Source organism: Stenella coeruleoalba (assembly GCF_951394435.1).
Source record: "Stenella coeruleoalba genome assembly, chromosome: 16".
Taxonomy (NCBI): Eukaryota; Metazoa; Chordata; class Mammalia; order Artiodactyla; family Delphinidae; genus Stenella; species Stenella coeruleoalba.
The window spans coordinates 13,997,181-14,022,148 of NC_137162.1; the positions used below are offsets into that span (position 1 = coordinate 13,997,181).

General features: G+C 50.0%; 1 protein-coding gene across 1 annotated transcript in view; it reads left to right on the plus strand.

Moving 5' to 3' along the window:
- Positions 1-14,309: 14,309 nt before the first annotated feature.
- Positions 14,310-24,968, plus strand: part of HSPA12A (heat shock protein family A (Hsp70) member 12A) — a 68,757-nt gene continuing 58,098 nt past the window's right edge. Inside the window, exon 1 of the mRNA XM_079899230.1 lies at positions 14,310-14,648. Within this exon, the coding sequence (XP_079755356.1) occupies positions 14,606-14,648 (43 nt within the window). The 5' untranslated portion in view covers positions 14,310-14,605. The remainder of the gene's footprint in view (positions 14,649-24,968) is intronic.

Below are 24,968 nucleotides of genomic sequence, written 5' to 3' on the forward strand. Positions count from 1 at the left end.
CTGCTGGCCTCCTTCCATTTACTGATCAGCCCCTTATGTCCCTGAGTGAGTCACACTGTGATAGGGGCCGCTCGGTTACCAGCCTGAGCACTGGTGGGGGTCCCAGGTCTGAAACTTCTTTGCTGACCAGCCTGGAACAAGTTATTGCATTTTTCTTGTGCCTCAGTTTCCTCATCCGTAATAGGATAATACTAGTATCTTCCTCTGGAGTTGTTGGGAGAGTAAGTGAATTAAACATAACCCACAATGACCCACGTGACCCACAATGACCCACAATAACCCACGTAACCCACAATAATAGTAACGGGGAGGGTCTAGAACCAAGCCTGGCATCGCATAAGCATTCAGTAAATATTAGCTTTTGATATTAGCATAACTTTATACCCAGAATATCCTAACCTAAATTCATTGGAAATTGTATTTTCTTGTTCTCTGTCTACTTCCAGACATGGTGATCTCCTCCAGGGCAGGGACCAGGTTTTCCCACTGTTGTATTGATCCTCATGGCCTGGTACATAATAGGTCCTCAATATATGCCTGTTTTAGTGCACAAATGAGTGAATGCTGAATGAATCAAGTCCCACCATATAGATCTGTGAACACCTCAAAACGATTTGCAAAGTCTGAACATTTGGCAAATTCCCAATGGGGCACGTGACCCAGAAAGGGCTGAGAGGTGGCCACAGGCCGCTAAGGGGGTAGAGTGAGCCCCACCCTGCATGGCCCTTGCCTGGGGAGCTCCAGTGCCGTGGCCAGCAAGCGTGGGGAAGGGCAGCGTTCTGAGCTTACTCCCGGAGCCTCAGAGGGCCTTTTGTAGGGACTGACATTTCGTGTCCAAATGTGAAATTCCTTGGCCCCAACGCAAGGTTGAATGTGTTGGCTCTAATGAAGTATTTGCTAAAGCTTGTTTGCTGTCTGAGCTCACACACCCTCCGACCAGCTTGTTTTGAGAACTGCAGGCTCAAGAAACAGCAACACAATTTAGGAACCAAATCAAATGGCGAGAGTTGGGGCGGTGATGGAGGCAGGACACGGCTCCTCGCCCCTCCCAGGACGTGAGGGCCGGTCTCAGGGCAAAGTTTGGAGAAACAGGGAGATAGAAAAAAATGATAAAGCCTTAAAAGAAATCTGGAAAGGGCCAAAGCCTCCCTCACTATCCGTCCACTTAGTACAAGTGCTTGGTTTTGCTGCATGCCAGGATCTGTCCCCATGCGGGCGTCATTTTAGCAGTTCTGATCATCATGCCTATATACGTTTTCTGCTCTTTTTCACTTAATATTATATTGTGACATTTCCCCATGTTGTTACACCTTCATACTTACAGTTGTAATTTTATTCAATTGTGCTCCTTGCATGAAATAAACTTAAAACTACATGGATACAGCAGGTTCCCACTAGCTATCTATTTTACACATAGTAGTATATATATATATATAAATCCTAATCTCAATATATATATATATATCTATATATCTATATATCTATATATCTATATATCTATATATATATATATATATATATATATATATATATCAATCCTAATCTCCCAATTCACAGGGAGCTCAGCTCGGTGCTCTGTGAGGACCTAGATGGGTGGAATGAGGGTGGAGGGAGGTCCAAGAGGGAGGGGATATATGTATACATAGAGCTGATTCACTTCATTGTACAGCAGAAACCAACACAACATTGGAAAGCAATTATACTCCACTTAAAAAAAATACATGAATAAACATAGTTATTTTCTTTTGACGTAGAATACATTCCTATGAAGATTAATTGATAGAAGTGTTTTTAATGTTACCATATGATTTTCCAAAGTGTGAAACTACTTAGTGTATGATGACACTTTTTATGTATGTATGAAAGTATAGATATTAACACAGTCTCATCATCATCATATATATATATATATTATTGGTTCACTGTTTTATAATTTACCCCATGTTTAATAAGTGTTTAACTGTGTACACACATGTATAAATTACGATGAGACTGATAATTTTTCATGTGCTTGTTTAACTGTTTGCTTTCTTCTTGGGAATATTTCTTTGTGACCTTGGCATATTTAGTTCTTAGACTTTGATAATCATATACATTCACTTGCCTGTTAGATCACGTGTAATGCCAACAATTTCCTCATCTTTTTTTCTTCTTATCCTCAATTTGCTTTGTTTCTGAAAAACAGAAACAATTTTTTAAGTTCAATACTTTGATTTTTTTCTTTAGTTTCTTCTCTTGCTCCAACCTTAGAAATTTATCAGACACAAGACAAAATAAGAAATGAAGAAAATGACAACCTTTGTATATATCTATATCTATATCTATATCTTTACTGGAGTATAATTTGCTTTACAATGTTGTGTTAGTTTCTGCTGTATTGCAAAGTGAATCAGCTATATGTATACATATATCCCCATATCCCCTCCCTCTTGCGTCTCCCTCTCACCCTCCCTAACCCACCCCTCTAGGTGGTCACAAAGCACTGAGCTGATCTCCCTGTGCTATGCAGCTGCTTCCCACTAGCTAGCTATTTTACATTTGGTAGTGTAGATATGTCCATGCCACTCTCTCACTTTGTCCCAGCTTACCCTTCCCCCACTGTGTCCTCAAGTCCGTTCTCTATGTCTGCATCTTTATTCCTGCCCTTGCACTAGATTAATCAGTACCATTTCTTTAGATTCCATATATGCGCGTTAGCATAGGGTATTTGTTTTTATCTTTCTGACTTACTTTACTCTGTATGACAGACGCTAGGTCCATCTGCCTCACTACAAATAACTCAGTTTTGTTTCTCTTTATAGCTGAGTAATATTCCATTGCATATATGCGCCACATCTTCTTTATCCATTCATCTGTTGATGGACACTTAGGTTGCTTCTATGTCCTGGCTATTGTAAATAGAGCTGCAATGAACATTGTGGTACATGACTCCTTTTGAATTATGGTTTTCTCAGGGTATATGCCCAGTACTGGGATTGCTGGGTCATATGGTAGTTCTATTTTTAGTTTTTTAAGGACCCTCCATACTGTTCTCCATAGTGGCTGTATCAATTTACATTCCCACCAACAGTGCAAGAGGCATGATGAGGCAGGAGCAATAAGTGTGAATTTTATCTGTGTTGTACAAATGGGGAGACTGGGCATCAGAGAGCTTGGTGACCTGCCCAAAGCCACACAGCAAATACGTGCAGCACCTGGTTCTTGGAGCCAGGGATCCTGAGGCCAGGTCTGCTGCGTGTCCCACTACTGACACAGTGATAACCTCTGAAGGCAAAGTGCCTTCTGTGTGTCCCAGGATCCCTGGTGTCCTTCTGGGATCTTCTTGGGCCTTATGAACCTGGGAGAAAGTCCTGGAGAGAGGCTGGATGGGACCCAGGATGGCCTGAGCCTGATCTTTGGCCCCTGCTGGCCACAGGTTTGCTTGGAGAATGATGGGTGTGTGCCAGCACGGGTCTGGGAAACATCAGGGCATCTTTGTCCTTGCTCCACTGACCACCAGATTGTTCTTCTCACAAGTGGCCGAAAACCTTGGCCAGCTGAGTAGGAAGGCTAAGAAGTTATTTTATTTTATTTTCCAAATTTACAGATTTTCTGAGGGGAGGGCGATTAAGAAAAGCATCCTACTGGGAAAAGTGTACACTCTTTTACAAAGCTGCCTCACTCAGGCAAGCTGGGACTCATTACTGGGAACTGGTTGTGAGTAACAGCCAATTGTAACGGCCAACGTTGATGGGAAGCTTCCTTTGTTGAAGAAACCGGGTTAAGTATTATCTAATGTAATGCTCCAATGGCTCTAGAATATGTGGTTTTATCAATCCTCTTTCACAAGTTATTCAGAGACGATGGATGACTTACCCAAGCCCACACAGCTAGGAAAGGATGGAGCTGGAATTCAAACCCAAGTATAATCCAACTCCCAAATCCACACCCCTTAACCACTCTGCTCCCTGGCCCCTGCCCTCCAGGGCCTTGCTTCCTGATGGAGGAGAGAGAGGGTGGGTGAGGCCCAGAGCATATATCTTATACATTTCGCATGCCTGGGTACTGGTCAGGGTCTGCTTGCATTTTGGTTATGCCTGTCTGTTTCTCTCCTTTCCACTGAGACTAGGAGCTCCTAGAGGTCTGGGTCCGTGTCTGGCTAGACTTTGTGTCTCAGCACAGTGAGGGGTCTGGCACGTGTCTGATGGAACTGGAGAATGAATGGGAAAGAAGGCAGGAGAGGATGAATGGATGGCAAGGTGTCTTAGCTGATTAGGAGTGGGATGCTTTTGGAAACGGTGCGACTTTAATGCAAACTTTAGATATAAAAGGAAGAGGGCGTGGACCCATTTCCTTGACTTGACTTGTTTAAGAGCATGTACTTTACTGCCAAGTAGCTGGCAGTCTCTGGGTGACTCCTGGCTCTGCCTCTTCTAGCTCCAAGACTTCCAGCAATTGACTTGACCTCCCTACCCTTAATGTCCCCATCTGTAAATATACGCTGATACTAATTTGTACTTCTTAGAGGGAGGGCTGTGAACATTAAATGAGCATATTTACACAAAATGTGTAAATGACAGCTACTGTGAATTCTTCCTGGGAGAGTTAGTTTTTGAAAATTAAGTAATTTGGGTGATAGGTACCTGGGGGTTCATTATATCATTCTCTCTACTTGTGTTGATGCTTGAAATTTTCCGCAATAAGACATTTTAAAAACAAGTAATATAAATTCGAGATGTTAGTTTTGTTTAGAAAACAAATGCAGGTATATCACTGAATACAGTGCAAAATATACACGCAATTTTAAAATAAAACACAAAAATAAATGAATGGCTTAAAGCAGCCCCTTAGAATTACGATCTCAGCCAAGGTTACTCATGATCTCACCAGGCCTTCCATTTTTTCATCCTAAAAATGTTGAGAATAGTGACGCCTCCCTGCGAGTACTTTATGATTCAAGTGAGATGTGAGGGTGCTTTTTAAACTATAATTCTGCCTTCCAGATTCGATGACTGGTTCATTCATTCAACATGTTTCTTGAGGCCCTGCTAGGTGCCAGGTGCCAGGCTAGGTGTGGGGACACAGCCCTGCGCAACTCTCCATGGGATGCAGGATAGACCCAGGCACTCTCCTGAGCTCAGCCTGCCCAGGTGCAAATTCTGACTCTGCTGCTTACTCCCTGGGTATCCATGGTGGGCCTCAGTTTCCTTGTCTGTAAAATGGGGACAATAATAATATCGTTTCCTCTTCTGCATTGCGGAAGTTTGAATGGGGCAATAGAAGTAAAGTGCCCAGCAGTGTCTAGCGCACAGCAAGTGCTTAATAAATGTTCATTATTACTACTGCCCACATGGAGATTATAGCCTAGCGGGGGAGGCTCACAATAAATAAATAAGCAAAATGACTTTAAAGTATGTGTGTGCCATGGAGAAATGGGGTGGCATGATAAGACAGGGAACAGCAGGTGAGGCCAGGGAGGGCTTCTCCGAGGAGCTGACCTTTAAGGTGAGCCAGTCAGATGATATAAAGCAGGGGTGGAGGTGGGGGCAGAGGTCAGCAGAGGGTGAGACAGGAAGAGCTGGGCCTGCTACAGGACATAGAAGTATGGGCAGGTTGTGAACTGATCAACCCTGGGAGGCATCCTAGACGTTGTGCGTCTGCATATTTTTTTACTTCCATTTTCTGGAACATGGAACGAGTATGTTATTTCGACCAAGCATATTTGGCTGGTTTTCCAGCAGTTGGAAGTGAAGTGTCTTAATAACGGGACCCCTTGTTCTAATTGTTGCAAATATGTCATATGGGCTAGCAGAGGCCCAGGAGTTGGAGAAGGGAACAGGGGTGTGACCGGGTTATAAGGCTGGCAGGGTGGACGAGGCTACAGCTGCAGGGCCTCACAGGCCTGGGAAACAGGTACGGGTTTGATCCTCATTCCGGTGGGAAGTCTTCAGAGGGGTTATGGCCAGAGGAAAGGTAGATCTCTACAAATGTTCCAGCCATCCCTCAGGTGGCTTCAGAAGCTGGACTGAAGGGGACGCGAGAGTAGTGGCTGGAGGGCTCAGGGGACTGAAGCTGATAAGAGATGAAAGAGGTGGTCTGTGCCGGCATGATGATGCTGGCCGCGCAGAGGCGTGATGCTCGTCACTCAGTTGTTAATGAGGGAAAAGGCCAAGGGAAAGTAAAAATCAAAGAGAGATGTGGAGAAGAAGACAGGACTTAAGAGAGTTTATAGCCACAGGCTGTTTCTTTTTCCTGAATCCACGAAGTCCTCAAAGACCCCACAGTTCTCCATCTCCTCACTTAGGTCAAGATGCCTGTGCTTTCTTCCCACACGGCCTGGAGCTTTATCCAGATTGGAAATCCATCTCAAGCATATGGATCTGGAATTTTCTAATAAAGGGAGTGAGGATGAGCCTATCTGAGGCTGGACTGGATGGAGGTGCCGGTAGAAGGGCCAGGCCTGGTGCAATGGCTCGGCTGTGTCAGGCCCAGCTGCTGCCTGGGGGGTGCTGGCTCTGGGTCAGACGCCGAGCGCTCCATTTGCGCTGTCTCCAATGATCTTCCCACCGTGTGAGGTTGATGCCATCAGTATCCACGTTGTACAGGGAGAGGTGGAGCCTGTGAGAAGGTGTATAACCTGACCAGGGTCACCCAGGCCTGTCTGATGCCAGAGCCCTCGCCATCACAAGCTGCGTCATGACACAGCCTCCTCCACCCACCCCGCCCGCAGAAAAACCACCATTTTGTTTCATTGCCAAGCAGCAGAGGCTTTGGAGTTTGGCTGTTAATGTGACATCGAAGAGTCCTCGGCTGGGCTGCAGGGTGCTGAGACCCTGGAGCTGTATGGGGTGGGGGTGGGGGGTGGTGAGTACAAATCTGTGCACGGTCCTGGGAAGGAGAGTCACAGCTCTGTTTCCCAAGAGGGTTTGTGACACCCTTTCCCCCTAATAAAGATAGAGACTTGCTGGCCAAGAGTATACATTTTGGCTGTTTTGAACAGTGCCCGGTACATAGTAAAACCTCAGGAAATATCTGTAGAAGGAGTAAATGAAGGTCTACAGCTTTCAGAACTGAAGGACATCTTTTCATGGGCCCTTAGGAAAGACTTAAAAAGCACCTTAATGTAACCTCCCCACTTTACAGGTGAGGAAACTGAGGCCCAGAAATAAGATCCCACCAGGCTGAGCTCAGGAACTTGGTGACCTAAAGATGGATCTCCTTTCCTTTCAGCCCAGAGCTGCCTATGCCTCTTTTCCAGGCAAATACCGTGACGATGAGTCTGCCACCAGGAAGTAAACGCACAACTGTGCAGACCGAGAGGGCGCACCAGCCTGCCTCTATCTAGAGCATATGTCCCTGGGATGGGGTAGAACAATCTAGATAGGCAGCTGTAGCAGTGTGGGTGACCAGGCAGCACCATGATTAGGGGGAGATTCGAGTTTTCAAGGGCTCTTCTTGGCATTTGAGGCTACAGGTGGCTGGACCTGGCTGGATCCGCTCAGATTTATCTTTGCATTATGCAGAGTGCTCCGTGCCCGTTATAGAATGCTAGAAAGCTAGAGAGGAGGGATCCTGGGGGTCGAGGCACCAAGACATGGATATTGTCATCCACCGGGCTCATTTCCAAAGAGCTGGAAATGGCCTTAGTGCCTCTACCAGAGTCCCGGTCAGTCATCACCAGTCAGTCACAGAAGGAGCCGTCTCCTGCTGGGCCTTTTGCAGAGGGGGACGCGTGTGGGGTGGGCTTGTGGTGGAGCTGAGCTGGGAGTCAGGGGGCTGGAGTCTGGCCCCAGCTCTGTCACCAATCATGCGACTTTGAACAAGAGATTTAGCATCGCCCCAGTTTCCACTCCATCACTGATGTATTTCACCATTCATTCATTTCTTCAACAAATACTTATCGTGCACCTACTGTGAGCCGGGCACTGGGCTATGAGCTAGAGAAGAGGAAAGAAGTAGCTTTCCTCTGTAACACGAAAACCTTTGGCTGTAATAGTCTATCTTTCGTTGCAGCTCTTGTGAAACCTCCCCTGGCCATACCATCATTTCAATTTTCCTTCTCTGAGCCTTGTTTCACTTTGCAATGTCCCCCTTGAGATGTGACTTCCAGAATGTTCCATTTTATTATGAACCAGGAGCTTACAGGGCCAGGGTTTGAGCAGTTCTGAGAATGCTGCTGAGCGAGTAACCACAGACGTTTCTTCTGCTGTTTAAAATATTTATCAAAAAGATTTGCATAACCCTTCATTACCTGAGCAGGCATTTCCAGAGTTTACACTGCAGGTTGTAGTGATTGTAATATCTTGAGAAATAATTTTCTCTGGCCCTTGAATTTTTCCACTGGAAGAGTCAGGCAGCAGCCCATGTTGTATATGTGGAGTGTGTTTTGCAATGTTAATGGAGAGGCTGATTCACACCAGATGGGATGGAAATTCAAGGGAAAAGGATGTATAAACTGTACACCGTGATTCGGCTTTGAGGTTGGGTTTTTAAAATGTACTAAAAGTCAGAGGTCAAGGACCTGACACATGCCCAGGCTTTCCCCATACATTTTTTTTTTCTTTTTTTGCGGTACGCGGGCCTCTCACTGTTGTGGCCTCTCCTGCTGCGGAGCACAGGCTCTGGACGCGCAGGTTCAGCGGCCATGGCTCACGGGCCCAGCCGCTCCGCGGCATGTGGGATCTTCCCGGACCGGGACACGAACCTGCGTCCCCTGCATCGGCAGGCGGACTCTCAACCACTGCGCCACCAGGGAAGCCCCTCCCCCATGCATTTTTATGTTGCCTTAGCTCATCTGAATCTTGGTCTTGCTATAAAGGAGTCACTTTTATGATATTTAGTTTATAGACAAAATTCTGGTGCCATATCATAAAGTCCAAAGCAGCTTTTACTGGAAACTTCCTACATAAAAGCTCAGATTTGGATGAGTATCAGTGTTTCTCAAACTTAAAAAAAATTTTGGGGGGGATAAACATTAAAAAAAAAAAAGCCTCTCACCCCTGAATCTTCTGTGTGTGTTTATCAGCCAAGAAAATTTTGCTTAGATCCATTCTATAGCTCATAATACACAGGAGGAGGCATTTCTGTGGTCCAAATTTACAAATCAAACAATAAGAAGTCCTATTTACTGTGGCATATATAGCCTGGCCCTGTGCTGAGTGTTTTACATATATTATCTCCCATAATTATCCTACCTATGATTATCAACCCCTTTTATAGATGAAGAAACAGACCAAGGGAGGTGTGTCCCCAGGTCACCTGAAGGGGGCGGGGAGGGGCTCAGTCCAGATTTGGACCCTGGTCCGGCTGACCCCCTGACACATGCTCTTCTCCACTCTGCTTCCTCTGGTTGTACTTCCCCTGTCCCATGTCCCGATGAGTCCACAGGACCAGCACCCTCAGCGGTAGATCCATGAGCAAATGTTCTGCAGTTTTGTCCGAGCTGGGGCTGGAGGACTCAGCCACTGCCCTCGGCCACCCACTCCCCACCTGTCCAGCGTGTTGAGCCCTTTTCACAGTGGGCGGTGGGTGCAGGTGACAGGGTATCCTGGCTGCCTGGTGGAGTAGTTAGCTGGGTGGGCCTCTGGGCTTGGGCTTCCATTTGCATGAATTGACATTGGAGGGGGGAGTGTACGTCTTTGTTTGGACCAAAGAACAAAGAGGGAGGCTGTTGGCGGGAGGTGTCTGTGGACTGCTGGGTGAAGAGGATCCTGGAGAGGATGAGAAAGGTGAGGGCCTGAAGCTTGAGGAGGCTGCTTTCCTTTAACATTTAACTGTCTGTTCAGGTACTATGCCAGAGTCTGGGAGCTACAAATGTGGCCGTGGCCCACCTACCCTTGGGGAGCTGCAGCTACAGGGGGAGATGGGCAGCCTAAAGTTGGAACAACCCGAGAACAACCCAAGTTCTCATCTCAGAGTTCTAGTGTCAGCTCTGCGGCTTCTTAACTAGGTGGGCCTTGGTATTGTCATCTATACAGTGGGTTAATAATAACACTGACCCCTGAGTTGTGATAGGTGCTAGGACAGGGACGCTTGGGGAGTCAGGTGCAGAGGACAGAGGAGGGCCTCATGCTGTCTTGGAGGGCTTCCTGGAAGAAGTGCCATCTAAGCTGAGACCTGGAGGAGGCGAGAGGTTTACCTGGCAAGATGAGCGGAGAATGGGCTCCCAGTGGAGGTGTGGGCTTTTGGGGAACCTGAGGACAGACCCATGTGGCTGGAGTGACCAGCATGAGGGGACTGGAAGGTGGTGACTTGGTTCTGGCCTGGGCCTCTTTTGGGGACTCAAGTGTCCAGCTGAGATCTGAAATTGGTACTGGTGGGGCGGGGCATCCTCACTGCCGCCGTGGCCGAGGGTGGAGAAGAAATTGTACGGCGGGTGCTGTGGGACACCCACAGGGAGCACTGCGGGGAGGAGGTTTGGAGGGGAGCTGGAGGAGACTTGCTGCCGAGTGACCTCCCACAAATCTGGACCTGACTTGCCCTGAAACGGCTGAGAGAGCCCCCGGAGTCATGGTAACGTCCCGATGGCGGGCTTGGTCCTTCTTGCTGGGCAAAGCCTGTTGTGTTTTGGTTTCACTTACTGAGTCAGTCCATCCACCATCAAGCATTTATTGAGTACCTGCCATGTGCCAGGCACTGTTCTGGTCACTGGGATAGAGAGGTGAGCACCAGAGTCCGACATCCTATACTCATGGAGCTTAACTCCTAGTGGGGAGAGGCAGTGGCCTCAGATGGAATGGTCTGGGAAGGTGCCAGTGCCTTCCTAGGCACTGGGAGGGAGGGGCAAGGCCCGTGATGCTCTTGGGGACTGTGACCAACGAGAGCAGCGGCCCTGAGGTGGGGCCAGTTTGGCAGGCTCAGATGGGTGACCTGTGCTTGAGGGAGGGGAGAGCTGAAGGAGTGAGAGTCAAGAGGCGTCAGGAGGCCAGTTCACGTAGGATCTGGTAGCAGCAGAAGGGTTGTGGCAGCTGTTAGGGAAGAGACCATGGGCATCAAAGGAGGATGGAGGGAGCCCTTCCTGATGTCCAGTGACAAGAGATGGGCCTGGCCCTGAATCCCAGCTCTGCTACTAATAGCCTGAGGAAGCCAAGCGGGTGCCTCAACCGCCGTGTGCTTCCATGTCCTCTCCCGTAAAACAGCAAGGGCCACCGCGACAATTCGGGGAGACGGTGCGTGTAGACCATCCCAGCACCTGGCTTGCTGAGCATGTGCTCACCAGGGCGATTCTTAACTCCTGTGATGATTATTAACGCCACGAGGGCAAACCCAAGGCAGGGTGTGCCTCGCCTTTCATGCTCCCTGAAAATCGGAGCTGTCTGCTCTCTGCCCACGGCAGGGCCTGCATGTCATTGCTCATCTGCCTCACATGCTCTCCTGTCACTACAGCTGGGGGTCAGGGGAGAGGGAAGATGGTGCCCAAGGCCTTTCCACAGCAGGTGGTAGGAGGGCGAGGGCTGTGGGCTTCCTGCTGGTTCTGACAGGCTGCCAAGGCCGAGGTCTTGACACCGGGGGTCAGGACCCTGATGGGTGGGGACAGGGTGCCATAAGGACACTGAGGAGGGGCACCCAGGCCAGAATGGGAGTGCAGGGAAGGCTTCCTGGACTGGGGAGACCCATGCTGAGTTCTCCAGGTTCCTGGCGGTAGCAGGATGAGGGGAGGAGTGGTCCAAACCTCAAATGCATTTTAAGGTGTTTGAAATCCCAGCATAAGAGAGACAGGGGTGGGCGGGAGGGATTGAAAGAAGTCGTAGGGGAGAGATGGAGCTGGAGAGGTGGGCAGGGCAGACTGGATTCCCAAAGAATGGACTGAGGGGGCAGGACAGGAACCAGAGGTCCAACCAGTGAGGGGACCCTGCAGACCCACAGGCAGTGAGAGCTGATGGGGCCTGGACCAGGAGGTGGCCGTGAAGACAGAGAGATCAACTGGGCAACACTTGACTTGGAGATTGAATAAATTTGGATGGATGCAGAGAGAGCATTGAAAACTGACGCCCAGGTGTGTGGCTTGGCGACTGGAGGGTGGCACTGCCTTTACTGAGACCAGGCACCCAGGAGGGAGGGCAGGAGAGGATGAGCCGGGCCTTGGTTGAGTGGGAAGGGCTTGGGAAGCACCCTGGGGAGAACTTCAGTAGGTCTGGAGCCCTGGAGGGAAGTCCAGCCCTGGGTGTAGAGGTGGGCTTCCCTGCAGATAGACGGTGGAGCCTCCTGAGTACTGGGCGGCAGACAGTGTAGAGGGAGGAGAAGAAGAGAGGTGTGTGAGTATGCAGAATACCGTGGGAGCCTGGGGATGCGGGGCAGTGTCCTAGGTGTCCTTGGGCTGATGGCTTTGGACTGGGCCCTTGAAGGATGTCTGGATGTGGGCAGGTGGAGGAGGGAAGTGAAGGGGGTGCCAAACGTGGAGATAGAGGCAGCTTGTGACCATGGCCGAGGAGGGCTGGTGGAAGAAAGGCTTCTTGGGAAAGAGACTACAGAAGCGGAAGGTTGGGCTCACTAGTATTGTGAAACGTGTTGCATGTCTCTCTGAAAGAGTCAGGGCTTTTTCCCATAGATGAGGGAAGCCCAGCATGGTTTTGAGTACAAGAGAGACTCAATCAGAACCATGTTTAACAAAAAGCTCTTTCTGGCATCACTGCCTAGGCATGCGTCCATGTGACACTGATGCTCAGTGGAGAGAGTGCTGGTGACTGTCCCTGCCCTCTCATATTCCACTCCAGGGAGCCTCAGCCCGGCCATCTTCACGCAATGGAGACATATGAGCTGAACCGGGAAGGCAGCTCTCGGGTTGATGCGGGGCCAGTGGCGGCCCTTCTGCTCTTCATCCTGAGCCTGCTCATCCAGGTTGTCACCTGGACAGCTGCCTCAGCCCTTCCTCTTGCCTGTGTTTGGCCTCCAGACCATCTCCTGGGTCTGCCTCTGAGCAAGCAAGCCACCTTGGTAAGGAGAGGGTGCTCTGCAGGAAGACACTGTTCTCTACTCTGGAAGCCCCCCCTTCCATATGCCCCTACCGCCCACTGCCCCACCCAACTGGCCATTGTCCACTTTTTAAAAAGCTTATGACTTAATAATATCTAATACTTGTTGGACTGCATATCACACGCCAGACCCCAAGTGAAACATATTACACACATCATCTCATCTAGTCCTCTTCAGTCTTAGGAAGTGGGTTCTCCTGTCGTACCCATTTCACAGATGAAAATATTAAGGCTCGGAGAGGTTAAATAACTTGCCCGTGGTCTCACACACAGTCAGAGACTGTACATTTGGGATTTTTAATGCAGGCAGATAGACGACAAGTTCATCCTTTTAACTCATCACCCAGACCATTACCCTCTGAGCAGACCCCAGTCTCTGGGCTCTCCCTGTAGCCCTCTGCCCACCCCCTCTTCCAAAAACGGGCTGCACGATTACACCTCCCCTAAATGCCTTTTGGAGTTGTGGCCCATCTCAAGGCAGAGGGAAAGCTGGTGGTTTTGACCTAGGTGGGGATTCCAGCCTGGGCAGTTACTTGCTGTGTGTGTTCTTGGAATCATCACTTAACAGCCTCAAACCTCAGTTTTCTTATCTGCAAAATGGGGACCTGTGGTCCCCAACTCTAAGAGTTATTCGGAGAAAGTGAGATAAGGCTCTTAAGCTCTTAGCATAGTGTCAGGCACAAGGGAAGGATCCAGCGACTGTGATCATTAGAATGTTATCACGGCCCTGGTTGCCTCTTTGCACAGCGGACTCAGAAGCCACCTGGCCAGGACCGAACAGGTGCCCATGGCACGTGTGTGGTGGAGCCAGAGGACAGGGAGAATGAATCACTGACCTCCCAAGCCCTGAATTATTAACGTCGTTATTCTCAGACTTGTAAGGAGGGCCCGGGTGGGAGCCCATATATGGAAGGCTCCACGCAGCCTCCGCAGCAAGCGCCTCCCGGGTCCCGAGTTGCCATGGAGTCCGGCAGGCGGCCTGGAGGCGGACGCCCGCGTCGGTGCCCACAGCACCGCCCCGGCGCAGGTCCTCGGTCTGCGGCCCGAGCGCTGGCCGCGCCGGGTTCCGCCTTTGCGCGGGTCCTTGACCGCTCCTCTGGGACCCTAGGGGAGAGAAATAAACTGGAGCGGGCGTCCTCTGGAGAGTGGGGTGCGTGTGCAGTGCTTGCTGTAGGGCTTCAGCCCCCGGCCGTTCCAAAGGTCTGGCGCGTAGCGGGGCCGAGGGGGCCTGAAATCCAGTCCCCGCCGCTCGCCCATCCGAGCGCCCTGTGCGCGCCTGCTTCCGGCCGGCTAGGGAGCCCCCGGGCCCGGGCCGCGCCACCACCCGGGGTGCGGCCGCCTCGGGGGTGAGCCCTGGAGAGGAGGGGCCCGGCTAGGCGCGGCGGGTCCGGGAGGGAGGACCCGGGGCTCTCCGGCTGGGCCGGACGCCGCGCCTTCCTTCCCAAGCGGGCCGGCTGGGCGGGGCGGGGCGCGGGGCGGGCCCTGGAGGAGCACGGGGAGGAGCCCGAGCTGCGGCGGCGGCCGCGTCAGAACAGTGCTCCTGCTACCCGGCGGCTCAGACCCGGCCCGAGCGCCCGCGGAGAACACGGACAGGGACCTGCACGGCCACGGGCGCTGCGCCGGAGGCTCCTCTCGCGGGCGGGGGCTGCGCTACCATGGCGGACAAGGAGGTCGGCGGCAGCGACACTGGGCCCCGAGGTGAGCGCAGCGTGCGGGTCCTGCGGCTGCGGCGGGGCGGGCGGAGGAAGGGATGAGGCGCGCTCGGCGCCCCGCAGTCCCCTCGCGGGCCACGGAAAAGTAGGCGCCCCCACTCCATCCTTCCCTAGCAGGCAGGGCCGGGGTCAGCACCGCGGCGGGGCCGGGAGTCCAGGGGGCCAAGGGTGGCCCGCTGGTCACGTGCTCCGCTCCCAGCTGGGGTGCGGACACTGCGGCGAGGACCGCAGCCCCCGCCCGGACACCCCACTGTCCCCGCCGCGGGATGTCGCCTGCGGCGGGGGCCCAATGCACGTCTGGGTGAGGACCCTCCCCCATGTCCGTCCCCTGCGTGCTATGCGGGGACGCCCACGCTGGCCATTTAAACGGCCGGCCTCGGGGTGACCCGGTGTCCCCAGCGGCTCATTTTCGTGACTCAGCGAGGCGGGGGTGGGCACCAGGGGGAGTCAGAGGTTTGGACCTGTTCTCTCACCCGGACAGATGCACCGGAGTGGCGGCTGTAGCTCCGGGCCGAACTGCATCTCACTCTACATCCCCGCCCACCCCCGGGGATTCTCTGGGCTGAGGAGGAGGGAAGCGGCGGGGGCTCCTCTATCCCTTCTTGCCCGGGCTTGGGGGGAGGAGACGGCGCCCAGTGCAGGGGGCAGACGCTCGCATTTAGCAAATGTGCCAGGGCCGCTTTCTTTGGGAAGCGTGGTTCAGGCTCAGAAAGTGGGGGGAGGGAGGGTAAGGAGCGAGACTGGACCTGGGAGTGGGGGAAAGAGGAGGGGCAGCTCTTGGATCCCAGGGCTATAAATCATGGCTTTCGCCAGCAGAGGGGACAGGCTGGCCAGGATTGTGGGTCCCAAGTGGGGAAAGTTGGGCGCACGAAGGATGCCGCGCGTCCCTGACCTGCAGGGCCTTGGCAGTAGCAGCTGCTGGAGGGGAGCGTGGCCCGGGGGCTTCCTCCGCAGCGACAAGGCAAGCCTCCTAGCGGGGACGAAATTAAATGCCTAGGGCGTAAGGGAAATTCGTCCAGGAAAGGAGCGCTCGGCTGTGCGGGGACCCCACTGGAGCTGGGGAAACTGATTCAGGTGGCAGCACCACGAGAAGTGTACTCACAGTCTTGCTGTCTGTGGCCGCGTCCCCTCGCCCTCTGATGAGCTCGGAGTCGCACCTGCCCCCTCCCCAGCCCATTGTTCCTGCGGATCTGGGAGGTGCCTCCCGACACAGCACTGCAGTGGTGGGGGAGTGCCGGGGGGAGGGGGAGATCCTGACAAGGCTCATTCCTGGAAGGGACGTGGAGAGTCCAGGCGGGGCCTAAATACAGCATCTCGAATCTGCCCCCCTCTCCTGCCCTTCCTCAGCTGGCAAACACGGGCAGTGGGCTGGAGGCTGTCTTTGTCTGAACATCACTCAGCAACTGGATTGATTTATCTTTTCCCCACCCTTTAAATTGGAAAAAAAAAAAAGTAGGATGATAGGGAGGGACATCAGAACTGCTAAGGATTGCTAAAGCTTAAGTTAGTGAAGCAGTTTCTTGCCTCTTATGTTAGAACAGTGGGTGGCTATATCCAGTGCAAGGTTGGCCATAGGATTTGTCAAATCAGAAGAGTGAGCAACGATGTGTACCAGCCTCCTCCCCCGCTTTGTCTAGAAAAATGGAATTCAGCACCCCTACCCTGCACACACTCACAGGGGCACTGTGTAGTTGTCTCTTCTCAGGCTGAGAGAGCTCCCCATCCAGAATGGGGAGACATGCGGGGTGTGCTGGGCTACCTGCCACTGCTGCCTGCATCTATTCTAGAGTGTTTCTTCACTTCCAGTGATCTGTGGTTCCAGGCATGCTGTGACAATTCCAGGCACATGGACTTGGGACACAGAGCAGGCTGTCCCTGGCAGCTCACTGCTTCTCTCTGGCCTCCATCTCTTCATCTATAAAATGAGAGATATTAATAGTATCTCATAGGAGCCGAGCCTGCTCACCCACCACCTAACACATCTATTTCTAAGGTTTCCTCATTGCATATTCTGTGCTGGGCAATGAACATGCATTATTTTATTTTTTAAAGCCACACAAGAAACCTGGTACCAGCATTGCCCCTTTACTGGGTAGGAAATCTAAACATAGGTTGAATGACCTATCCAAGGTCACATATCTAGTGAGTATTGATTTGGACCTAGGCACATGGACTTGGGACACAGAGCAGGCTGTCCTGATTCCAGGGCTCCAGCCCTTCACCACCATCCTGCACAACCCCGTGGGCCAGTGATTACCATTCTGTTAGAGACATAAAAATGATTGTTCTTCAGGGGATTATTTCAAGGATTCTCTCGGTGCCAGAGGCATCAAAATGTGATGGGACTTGTGAGCAGTGGGAACCCCGGGTGGTGGGGTGTGCTAGAAGGGATGGCCACAAAGCTATAAAACTTTTCCCAGTAAATCAAGTGGGGGACGTGCCTGTGAAACAGGAATGGCAGGTTGGTAGTCGTTGAAGCTGGGTGGCGGGTACCTGACGGTTCATTACTATTCCATTTGCTTTGTATGTGTTTACAAATTTCGTTAATAGAACATTTAAATTAGTTACTTTATAAAATCAGAAGGTCCACCCTTTAACCCCTGGAGCTTTGGACCAAAAAGGCTGAGATGACCCTCAGGCTTGCCCCCACCAACACCTGAGTTGGTTGACATGTGGAGCCCTAGAAGGATGAGGTCAACTGGGGGGCTGGCGTGGTTCAGGCTGGACTAGCTCCTGTGGTGACCGAGTCAGGGCTAGGTGTGGGCAGTGGAAACCAGGTCATTTGCTCCAGGGTTGGGGGAGGGTAAGGCGAGGCACAGCAGGCAGGGGTTTTGCCTGGGTTGGGGGTACCTCCGGAAGCAGTACTTTGGGCTTTGGAGATGGGATTCTTACCATCCTGGCAGATAATTGTAATAAAAAATAAACATCTTAAATTGTGACGTTTATTGAGGACTTAGTTTGTATGGAAATCTGAGAATACTGAATTATCTCACTTAGCCCTGGTCACATTTGTTATTGGATGAATGACTCTAGGAAGGGGCACTTTCACCCCTATTTCACTGAGGAGAAAGCTGCCAGGCCAGCGTGGCACATCTGGAAACGGGCTGAGTGAGGGTTAGGAGGTGGTCTCGCAGCATGTGCTGGGCCCTCCGGGAGTTGTGCTGAGCATCTGCATGAATGAGTGCATGACTAATAGAGCGTGGCTACCCCACTTTCCTGTGGCCACTGAACTCCGGATGGGCGTGGAAGGGTACTGGTTGTGGCTCCCAAAGGAGCCAGGAAAAAGTCGAAGTGATGCTCTGGGTATCGCTAGTTAGGGCGGTGGCCATGGGATCCACTTGCATGTCCACACCTGCCTTGCAGCTCTGTCCCCTGTCACCGTGATGCAGCCCTGTGCGTGTCTCCTGCGTTTTCCATCTCCTTCGTTTCCCAGAGCCCTGTCATCTTTTGTGGCCCTCATGCAGTTCCCCCTGTCTGGAACATCCTCACTTTCTCTAGCAAACTCCTGCTCATCCTTCAAAACTCAGCTCAGGTATCACTTCTCAGGAAGCCTTCCTGGACTCCTCCATCTGGATGAGATCCTGCCTGTGTGGGGCAAAGCCTTTGGTGCTAACCATGGCTAATCCCAACTAGCGTTCATTCCAGTTTCCTATGGGAATATCCCACTGACTCCCCCAACAGCCCCATGAGGTTGGTGTTATTATTACCCCATTTTGCTGATGCGGCAGTTGAGGCCTTTGAGAAATTTTGTAACTTTTCTCAGCCAATGAATCTCTTCACCCAGCCAATGAATGCTGGAGATGGGGTATGAATTGGTCATGGAGCTTAAAAGATTGTGCTCTTTCTCTCACTCACTCTTCTCCCAGCAGGGGCAGGGACTGTGTCTTGCATTTCCATACTTTTAGGGAGGCACATAGTAGGTGCTCAATAATTGTCCTACTGTGTGTTGAGTGAATCTCAGTCAGCAAACTGTGAGGGAGTACAGCAGTGGGGAATGGCATCCACATCCTGCCCACTCCACAGGGAAGTGGCGCTTCTAGAAACGCTGATGCTCAGGAGTGGGCGGAAGCTGGAGGGGGAGGTGGGTGGGGTTCAGTCAATCGCTGAAGAGATGCGACTTTGATTCCAACAAGGCTTTGAGTGACGACTCAATCTTGTGGGGGTGAAGTGCTCTCTTCGCATAAATAAGCCTCTTTGGTGAGAGAGAAAGCTTCTTTATTATCGCTGCGCATAATTAGAATGGCAGGGAGGAACCAGCGGTTTAATGAATAAGCAGCATGTGGCAGGGAGCGATCGCCTCCCACCCGGGCCCCCGCAGCGGGCTCTGCAAATCCCTGCTGTGTTATGTTTATTGCAAATGACTCCCAGTCCTGCTCTTGGTCCAGATGTGCACTAGAGGTGCGGAGGGCTGGAGGAGCAAAGTGGCTTTGGAGCCCAAAGACTGCGGGTCAGCTCCACCTAAGGTTTCCTTGCCTGGTCTGTGAAAGGGGTGCATGATGCCTGCTGGGTCTGTTGTGGGAACAGTGAAGATAACGGATGGGCAGGAAACTGTTTTGAATGCTTTTGAACACCTTTCCCCATCTTTGCAGAGTCCACTGGTGGGAAGCAAGAATGAGGGCAGCTGTCATCCAGAAATGGTCCTGGAGTGGGTGGTGTCAGGAGCCACACTTTTTTTGTTGTTGTTTTTGTTTTTTTGCGGTACGCAGGCCTCTCACTGTTGTGGCCTCTCCTGTTGTGGAGCACAGGCTCTGGACGCGCAGGCTCAGCGGCCATGGCTCACGGGCCCAGCCGCTCCGCGGCATGTGGGATCTTCCCGGACCGGGGCACGAACCCGTGTCCCCTGCATCGGCAGGCGGACTCTCAACCACTGCGCCACCAGGGAAGCCCTAGGAGCCACACTTTTTGGCCACTGGACATTCCCTGGGGTTAGTTACCACAGTGGTTCTTAATCCTGGCTGCCTGTTAGAAGCATTTGGAGAGTGTTTTAAAATTCCTGGTGCCCAGGCCTCATCCCAGAACTATTATATCAGGACCTCTTTGGGAGAGTGGCCAAGTTTGAGAATCACTGAGTTTTCACATGTCTGCATTTCAGACTTGGGACCTTAGCACGTGGGAGTGGAGGGGAGGGAGCGGACACGGTCCACTCCCTGGTGCTGGACTGTCTGAGTCACCGGGGAGTCTTAAGCAGCAGCCCTGTGTTAAATACTTCACCTGTCTCATCTCATTAAATCTTCACAAGTACTCCACGAAGTGGCTGATTTTACACGGGGGGAAACTGAGGCTGAGTGGAATTAAATGCATCCCCCCGGGTGACCTAGCTCTTGGGGCTGGTGCTAGAACAGAGCTCAGGGCTGTCAGGAAAGCCTCCTCAGGCACCTCTTATCCTCAGGGAACTGCTTCTCCGTCTGTCTTTAGCTACTTGAGGTTCCCCTTTTTTGTACCGACCACCCAAACTATAATGTATTATTTAAAAAATTGACCTACTGTTTTTCTTTAATGCACTTATTTTAAGAGTCTTATTTATATCACTTCCATAAATAGAAAACCTGTATCATTTCCACAAACAGAAGGTAACCATAGCCCAAATGCATGGAACCCACATGAAGTTAGTACTTTAGACAGATCCTGCTGCCTGCAGAAGGTTTTCTGCTGAGGCTGCGCTCTGGGTCCAGAGGGAGACTAGAGCGTTTTAGAGGAGGTCAAGGACATGGGAGCAGCAGACTCTTTCACGGAATCAGGCTCAAGAGGGTCTTGAACAGGAAGGGAAAAGCTTTAGGAATCACCTGGGGGGAGGTCATTAAAATTCTCATTCCCAGATTTTCTGGAATTAGGCCCATCAGGGAAATGGGGCCTGGGGATATATTTGCAAAGCCTATCAATGAGTCTTATAATTGGTCGAGAATTAGTGTGAAACGTGACTGCCTGGTCCCTGGTCCACCAGGGGAATGGGACCCTCCCTCTGGGGATCCCTGCACTAACTAGAGTGCGCCGCTCTGGGTTGGCCAGGTGGGGAAGAGAGAATGTTCCAATAGGATTTTACAGGGGCACTCAGCTTGGATTCCAATCCTAGCTTCACTACTTATCAGCAATGGGATTCTGGGCAATTTACTTACTCCCCCCCCACCTCAGTTTCCTCATCTGTAAAGTGGGAATAGCCTATGCACCCATCCCAGAGTGGATTTTATTTACTCCCATAACCCCTGCTAAGTGCTGAGTACACTTCCTGGCTCATGGTGAGTACTTGCTGTTGTCCACTATTATTGTTTATTATTATGAATGCTGTGGATGGAGATAGGGCAGTTTTCAGAGGCTGCATTTCGTCCAGGAGGCTCAGAGGAAAGAAGGGCTGGACGAGATCCCACTGCTGGGAAGGGGCAGACACAACCTGAGCCTCAGGCGCCCGGGTTCTTGTCCAGCAGGCCCAGGTCTTTATTTAATTAATTAATTTATTTAACATCTTTATTGGAGTATAATTGCTTTACGATGGTGTGTTAGTTTCTGCTGTATAACAAAGTGAATCAGCTATACGTAAACATATATCCCCATATCTCTTCCCTCTTGCTTCTCCCTCCCACCCTCCCTATCCCACCCCTCTAGGTGGACACAAAGCACCGAGCGGATCTCCCTGTGCTATGCAGCTGCTTCCCACTAGCTATCTAGTTTACATTTGGTAGTGTGTATATGTCCATGCCACTCTCTCACTTCGTCCCAGCTTACCCTTCCCCCTCCCTGTGTCCTCAAGTCCGTTCTCTATGTCTGCATCTTTATTCCTGTCCTGCCCTTAGGTTCTTCAGAACCATTTTTTTTTTTACATTCCATATATATGTGTTAGCATACGGTATTTGTTTTTCTCTTTCTGACTTACTTCACTCTGTATGACAGTCTCTAGGTCCATCCACCTCACTACAAATAACTCAATTTCATTTCTTTTTATGGCTGAGTAATATTCCATTGTATATATATGCCACATCTTCTTTATCCATTCATCTGTTGACGGACACTTAGGTTGCTTCCATGTCCTAGCTATTGTAAATAGAGCTGCCATGAACATTGTGGTACATGACTCTTTTTGAATTATGGTTTTCTCAGGGTATATGGCCAGTAGTGGGCTTGCTGGGTCATATGGTAGTTCTATTTCTAGTTTTTTAAGGACCCTCCATACTGTTCTCCATAGTGGCTGTACCAATTTACATTCCCACCAACAGTGCAGGAGGGTTCCCTTTTCTCCAAACCCTCTCCAGGATTTATTGTTTGTAGATTTTTTGATGATGACCATTCTGACTGGTGCGAGGTGATACGTCATGGTAGTTTTGATTTGCATTTCTCTAATGATTAGTGATGTTGAGCATCCTTTCATGTGTTTGTTGGCAATCTGTATATCTTCTTTGGAGAAATGTCTATTTAGGTCTCTTCTGCCCATTTTTGGATTGGGTTGTTTGTTTTTTGATATTGAGCTGCATGAGCTGCTTGTATATTTTGGAGATTAATCCTCTGTCAGTTGCTTCATTTGCAAATATTTTCTCCCATTCTGAGGGTTGTCTTTTTGTCTTCTTTATGCTTTCCTTTGCTGTGCAAAAGCTTTTAAGTTTCATTAGGTTCTATTTGTTTATGTTTGTTTTTCTTTCCATTTCTCTAGGAGGTGGGTCAAAAAGGATCTTGCTGTGATTTATGTCATAGAGTGTTCTGCCTGTGTTTTCCTCTAAGAGTTTTATAGTGTCTGGCCTTACATTTAGGTCTTTAATCCATTTTGAGTTTATTTTTGTGTATGGTGTTAGGAAGTGTTCTAATTTCATTCTTTTACATGTAGCTGTCCAGTTTTCCCAGCACCACTTATTGAAGAGGCTGTCTTCATTGTATATTCTTGCCTCCTTCATCAAAGATAAGGTGACCATATGTGTGTGAATTTATCTCTGGGCTTTCTATCCTGTTCCATTGATCTATAGTTCTGTTTTTGTGCCAGTACCATACTGTCTTGATTACTGTAGCTTTGTAGTATAGTCTGAAGTCCGGGAGCCTGATTCCTCCAGCTCCGTTTTTCTTTCTCAAGATTGCTTTGGCTATTCGGGGTCTTTTGTGTGTCCATACAAATTGTGAAATTTTTTGTTGTAGTTCTGTGAAAAATGCCATTGGTAGTTTGATAGGGATTGCATTGAATCTGTAGATTGCTTTGGGTAGTACAGTCATTTTCACATTGTTGATTCTTTCAATCCAAGAACATGGTATATCTCTCCATCTGTTTGTATCATCTTTAATTTCTTTCATCAGTGTCTTACAGTTTTCTGCATACAGGTCTTTGTCTCCTTAGGTAGGTTTATTCCTAGGTATTTTATTCTTTTTGTTGCAGTGGTAGATGGGAGTGTTTCCTTAATTTCTCTTTCAGATTTTTCATCATTAGTGTATAGGAATGCAAGAGATTTCTGTGCATTGATTTTGTATCCTGCTACTTTACCAAATTCATTGATTAGCTCTAGTAGTTTTCTGGTAGCATCTTTAGGATTCTCTCTATATAGTATCATGTCATCTGCAAACAGTGACAGTTTTACTTCTTCTTTTCTGATTTGGATTCCTCTTATTTCTTTTTCTTCTCTGATTGCTGTGGCTAAAACTTCCAAAACTATGTTGAATAATAGTGGTGAGAGTGGGCAACCTTGTCTTGTTCAGACCCAGGTCTTTAGAGGAGAGCTGGTGTCTCAGGATGCTGACCCTGCTTGGCTCTCACTTAGCCCTTTGCCGAGCCTCTGAGCTCCACGATGGATTTCTGACTTGGGCACCAGTGGGGTTCAAGGTCTCTTTGCATACCTGGGCTCTATCCAGGGCTGCCCAACCTCTGCCCTCAGTGGACTTCCAGTCCACCATCGGAAAGACTTGGCCCGCCGTGATAACACCCCAGATCTGGAGCTTTGCAGATTCTGCTCTGAGCTCTGCCAGGACCACCCTCCTTTTCCAGCCTTGACGGTGACCTGGCAGCTGTAGATGTCAGGAGGGGCCAACAGCTGCTCCACAGCGCCCCTTCTGGGGAACCGTGACCTGCAGAGTATGCACCTTGATTTTAGTCCACTTATCTTTAGGGTGGCCATGTGTCTGGGTTTGCCGGGACAGTTCTGCTCTATGCCTCTTGCCCCAGTGAAAGCATTAATAGTGACTCCGTTCACTTTCTCAGTATCTCAATTTGGAAGATAAATTATGTGGTCGTGCTACTTATCTCTGTCCTCTTCTCAGCCATCTGGGCCTCAAGTGGGATGAAGGAGGCAGGAGGGTGTGTGGTTAAACTCGAGCTTTTGCTTCTGACGCTTCTAGGTTCAGATGTGTTTAACATCTGGGTGTAACATTGCTGTGCCTCAGTTTCTTCTGCTGTAAATAAGGATGAAAAATAATCCTGCTTCACTGGGGTGTTGTGACTATTAAGTGAGAGACAGTATGTCCAGGGCTGGGCATGAGCCTGGTACCTAGACGGGGCTCAGTAAATGGCTGTAATTGATTATTATCATTGTTGGTTTGATTTGGGAGATGTAATGGTTAAATGTGGGGTCTGGAGTCAGACTGCCTGGGCTCAGCTGTGGGCTGTGTCGTTTACCTGTTCTGTGGCCCTAGCGAGTTACTTAACCTCTTAAAGACTCAGTTTTCTCATCTGTAAAATACGGATTGTAATAGTCTTCTTCATATGGTTTTTGTGAGGATTAAATGAGTTTGTACAAGAAAAGCACTTAGAACAGAGCCACAAAGTAGACACTAAATTAACGTTGGCTGTTATTATTAGCTGTTTTTGTTATACGGATAAAAGTTCCAAGTTAACGTTCTTGTAGTCAGGAGGAATTCTCCAGTGTATTAGTTTCCTACTGCTGTTGTAAAAATGATCGCAAACTCAGTGGCATAAAACAACACAACTGTATTATCTTACAGTTTGGAGGTTGGAAGTAATTCCAAACTGGGTCTCATCCGTCTAAAGTCAAGGTGCTGGCAGAGCTGTGTTCCTTCTGGAGGCTCTAGGGGAGAACCCGCCTCCTCGCATTCTCCAGCCTCTAGAGGTCACCTGCATTCCTTGGCTCTCGGCCCCTTCTTCCGTCTTCAAAGTGCATCACTCCAATCTCTGCTTCCATTGTCACATCTTCCCCTGACTCTGCCCCTCCTACCTCCTCTTTTAAGGACCCTTGTATAAGGATCTCTTATTAGGCCCACCCGGATAATCCAGGATAATCTCCCTCTTTCAAGATCCTTAATTCAATCACATCTGCAAAATCCTTTTTTCATATACTCATGGGTTCCAGGGGTTAGAACACAGGCACATTTGGGGTGGGCGGCGCGTTTT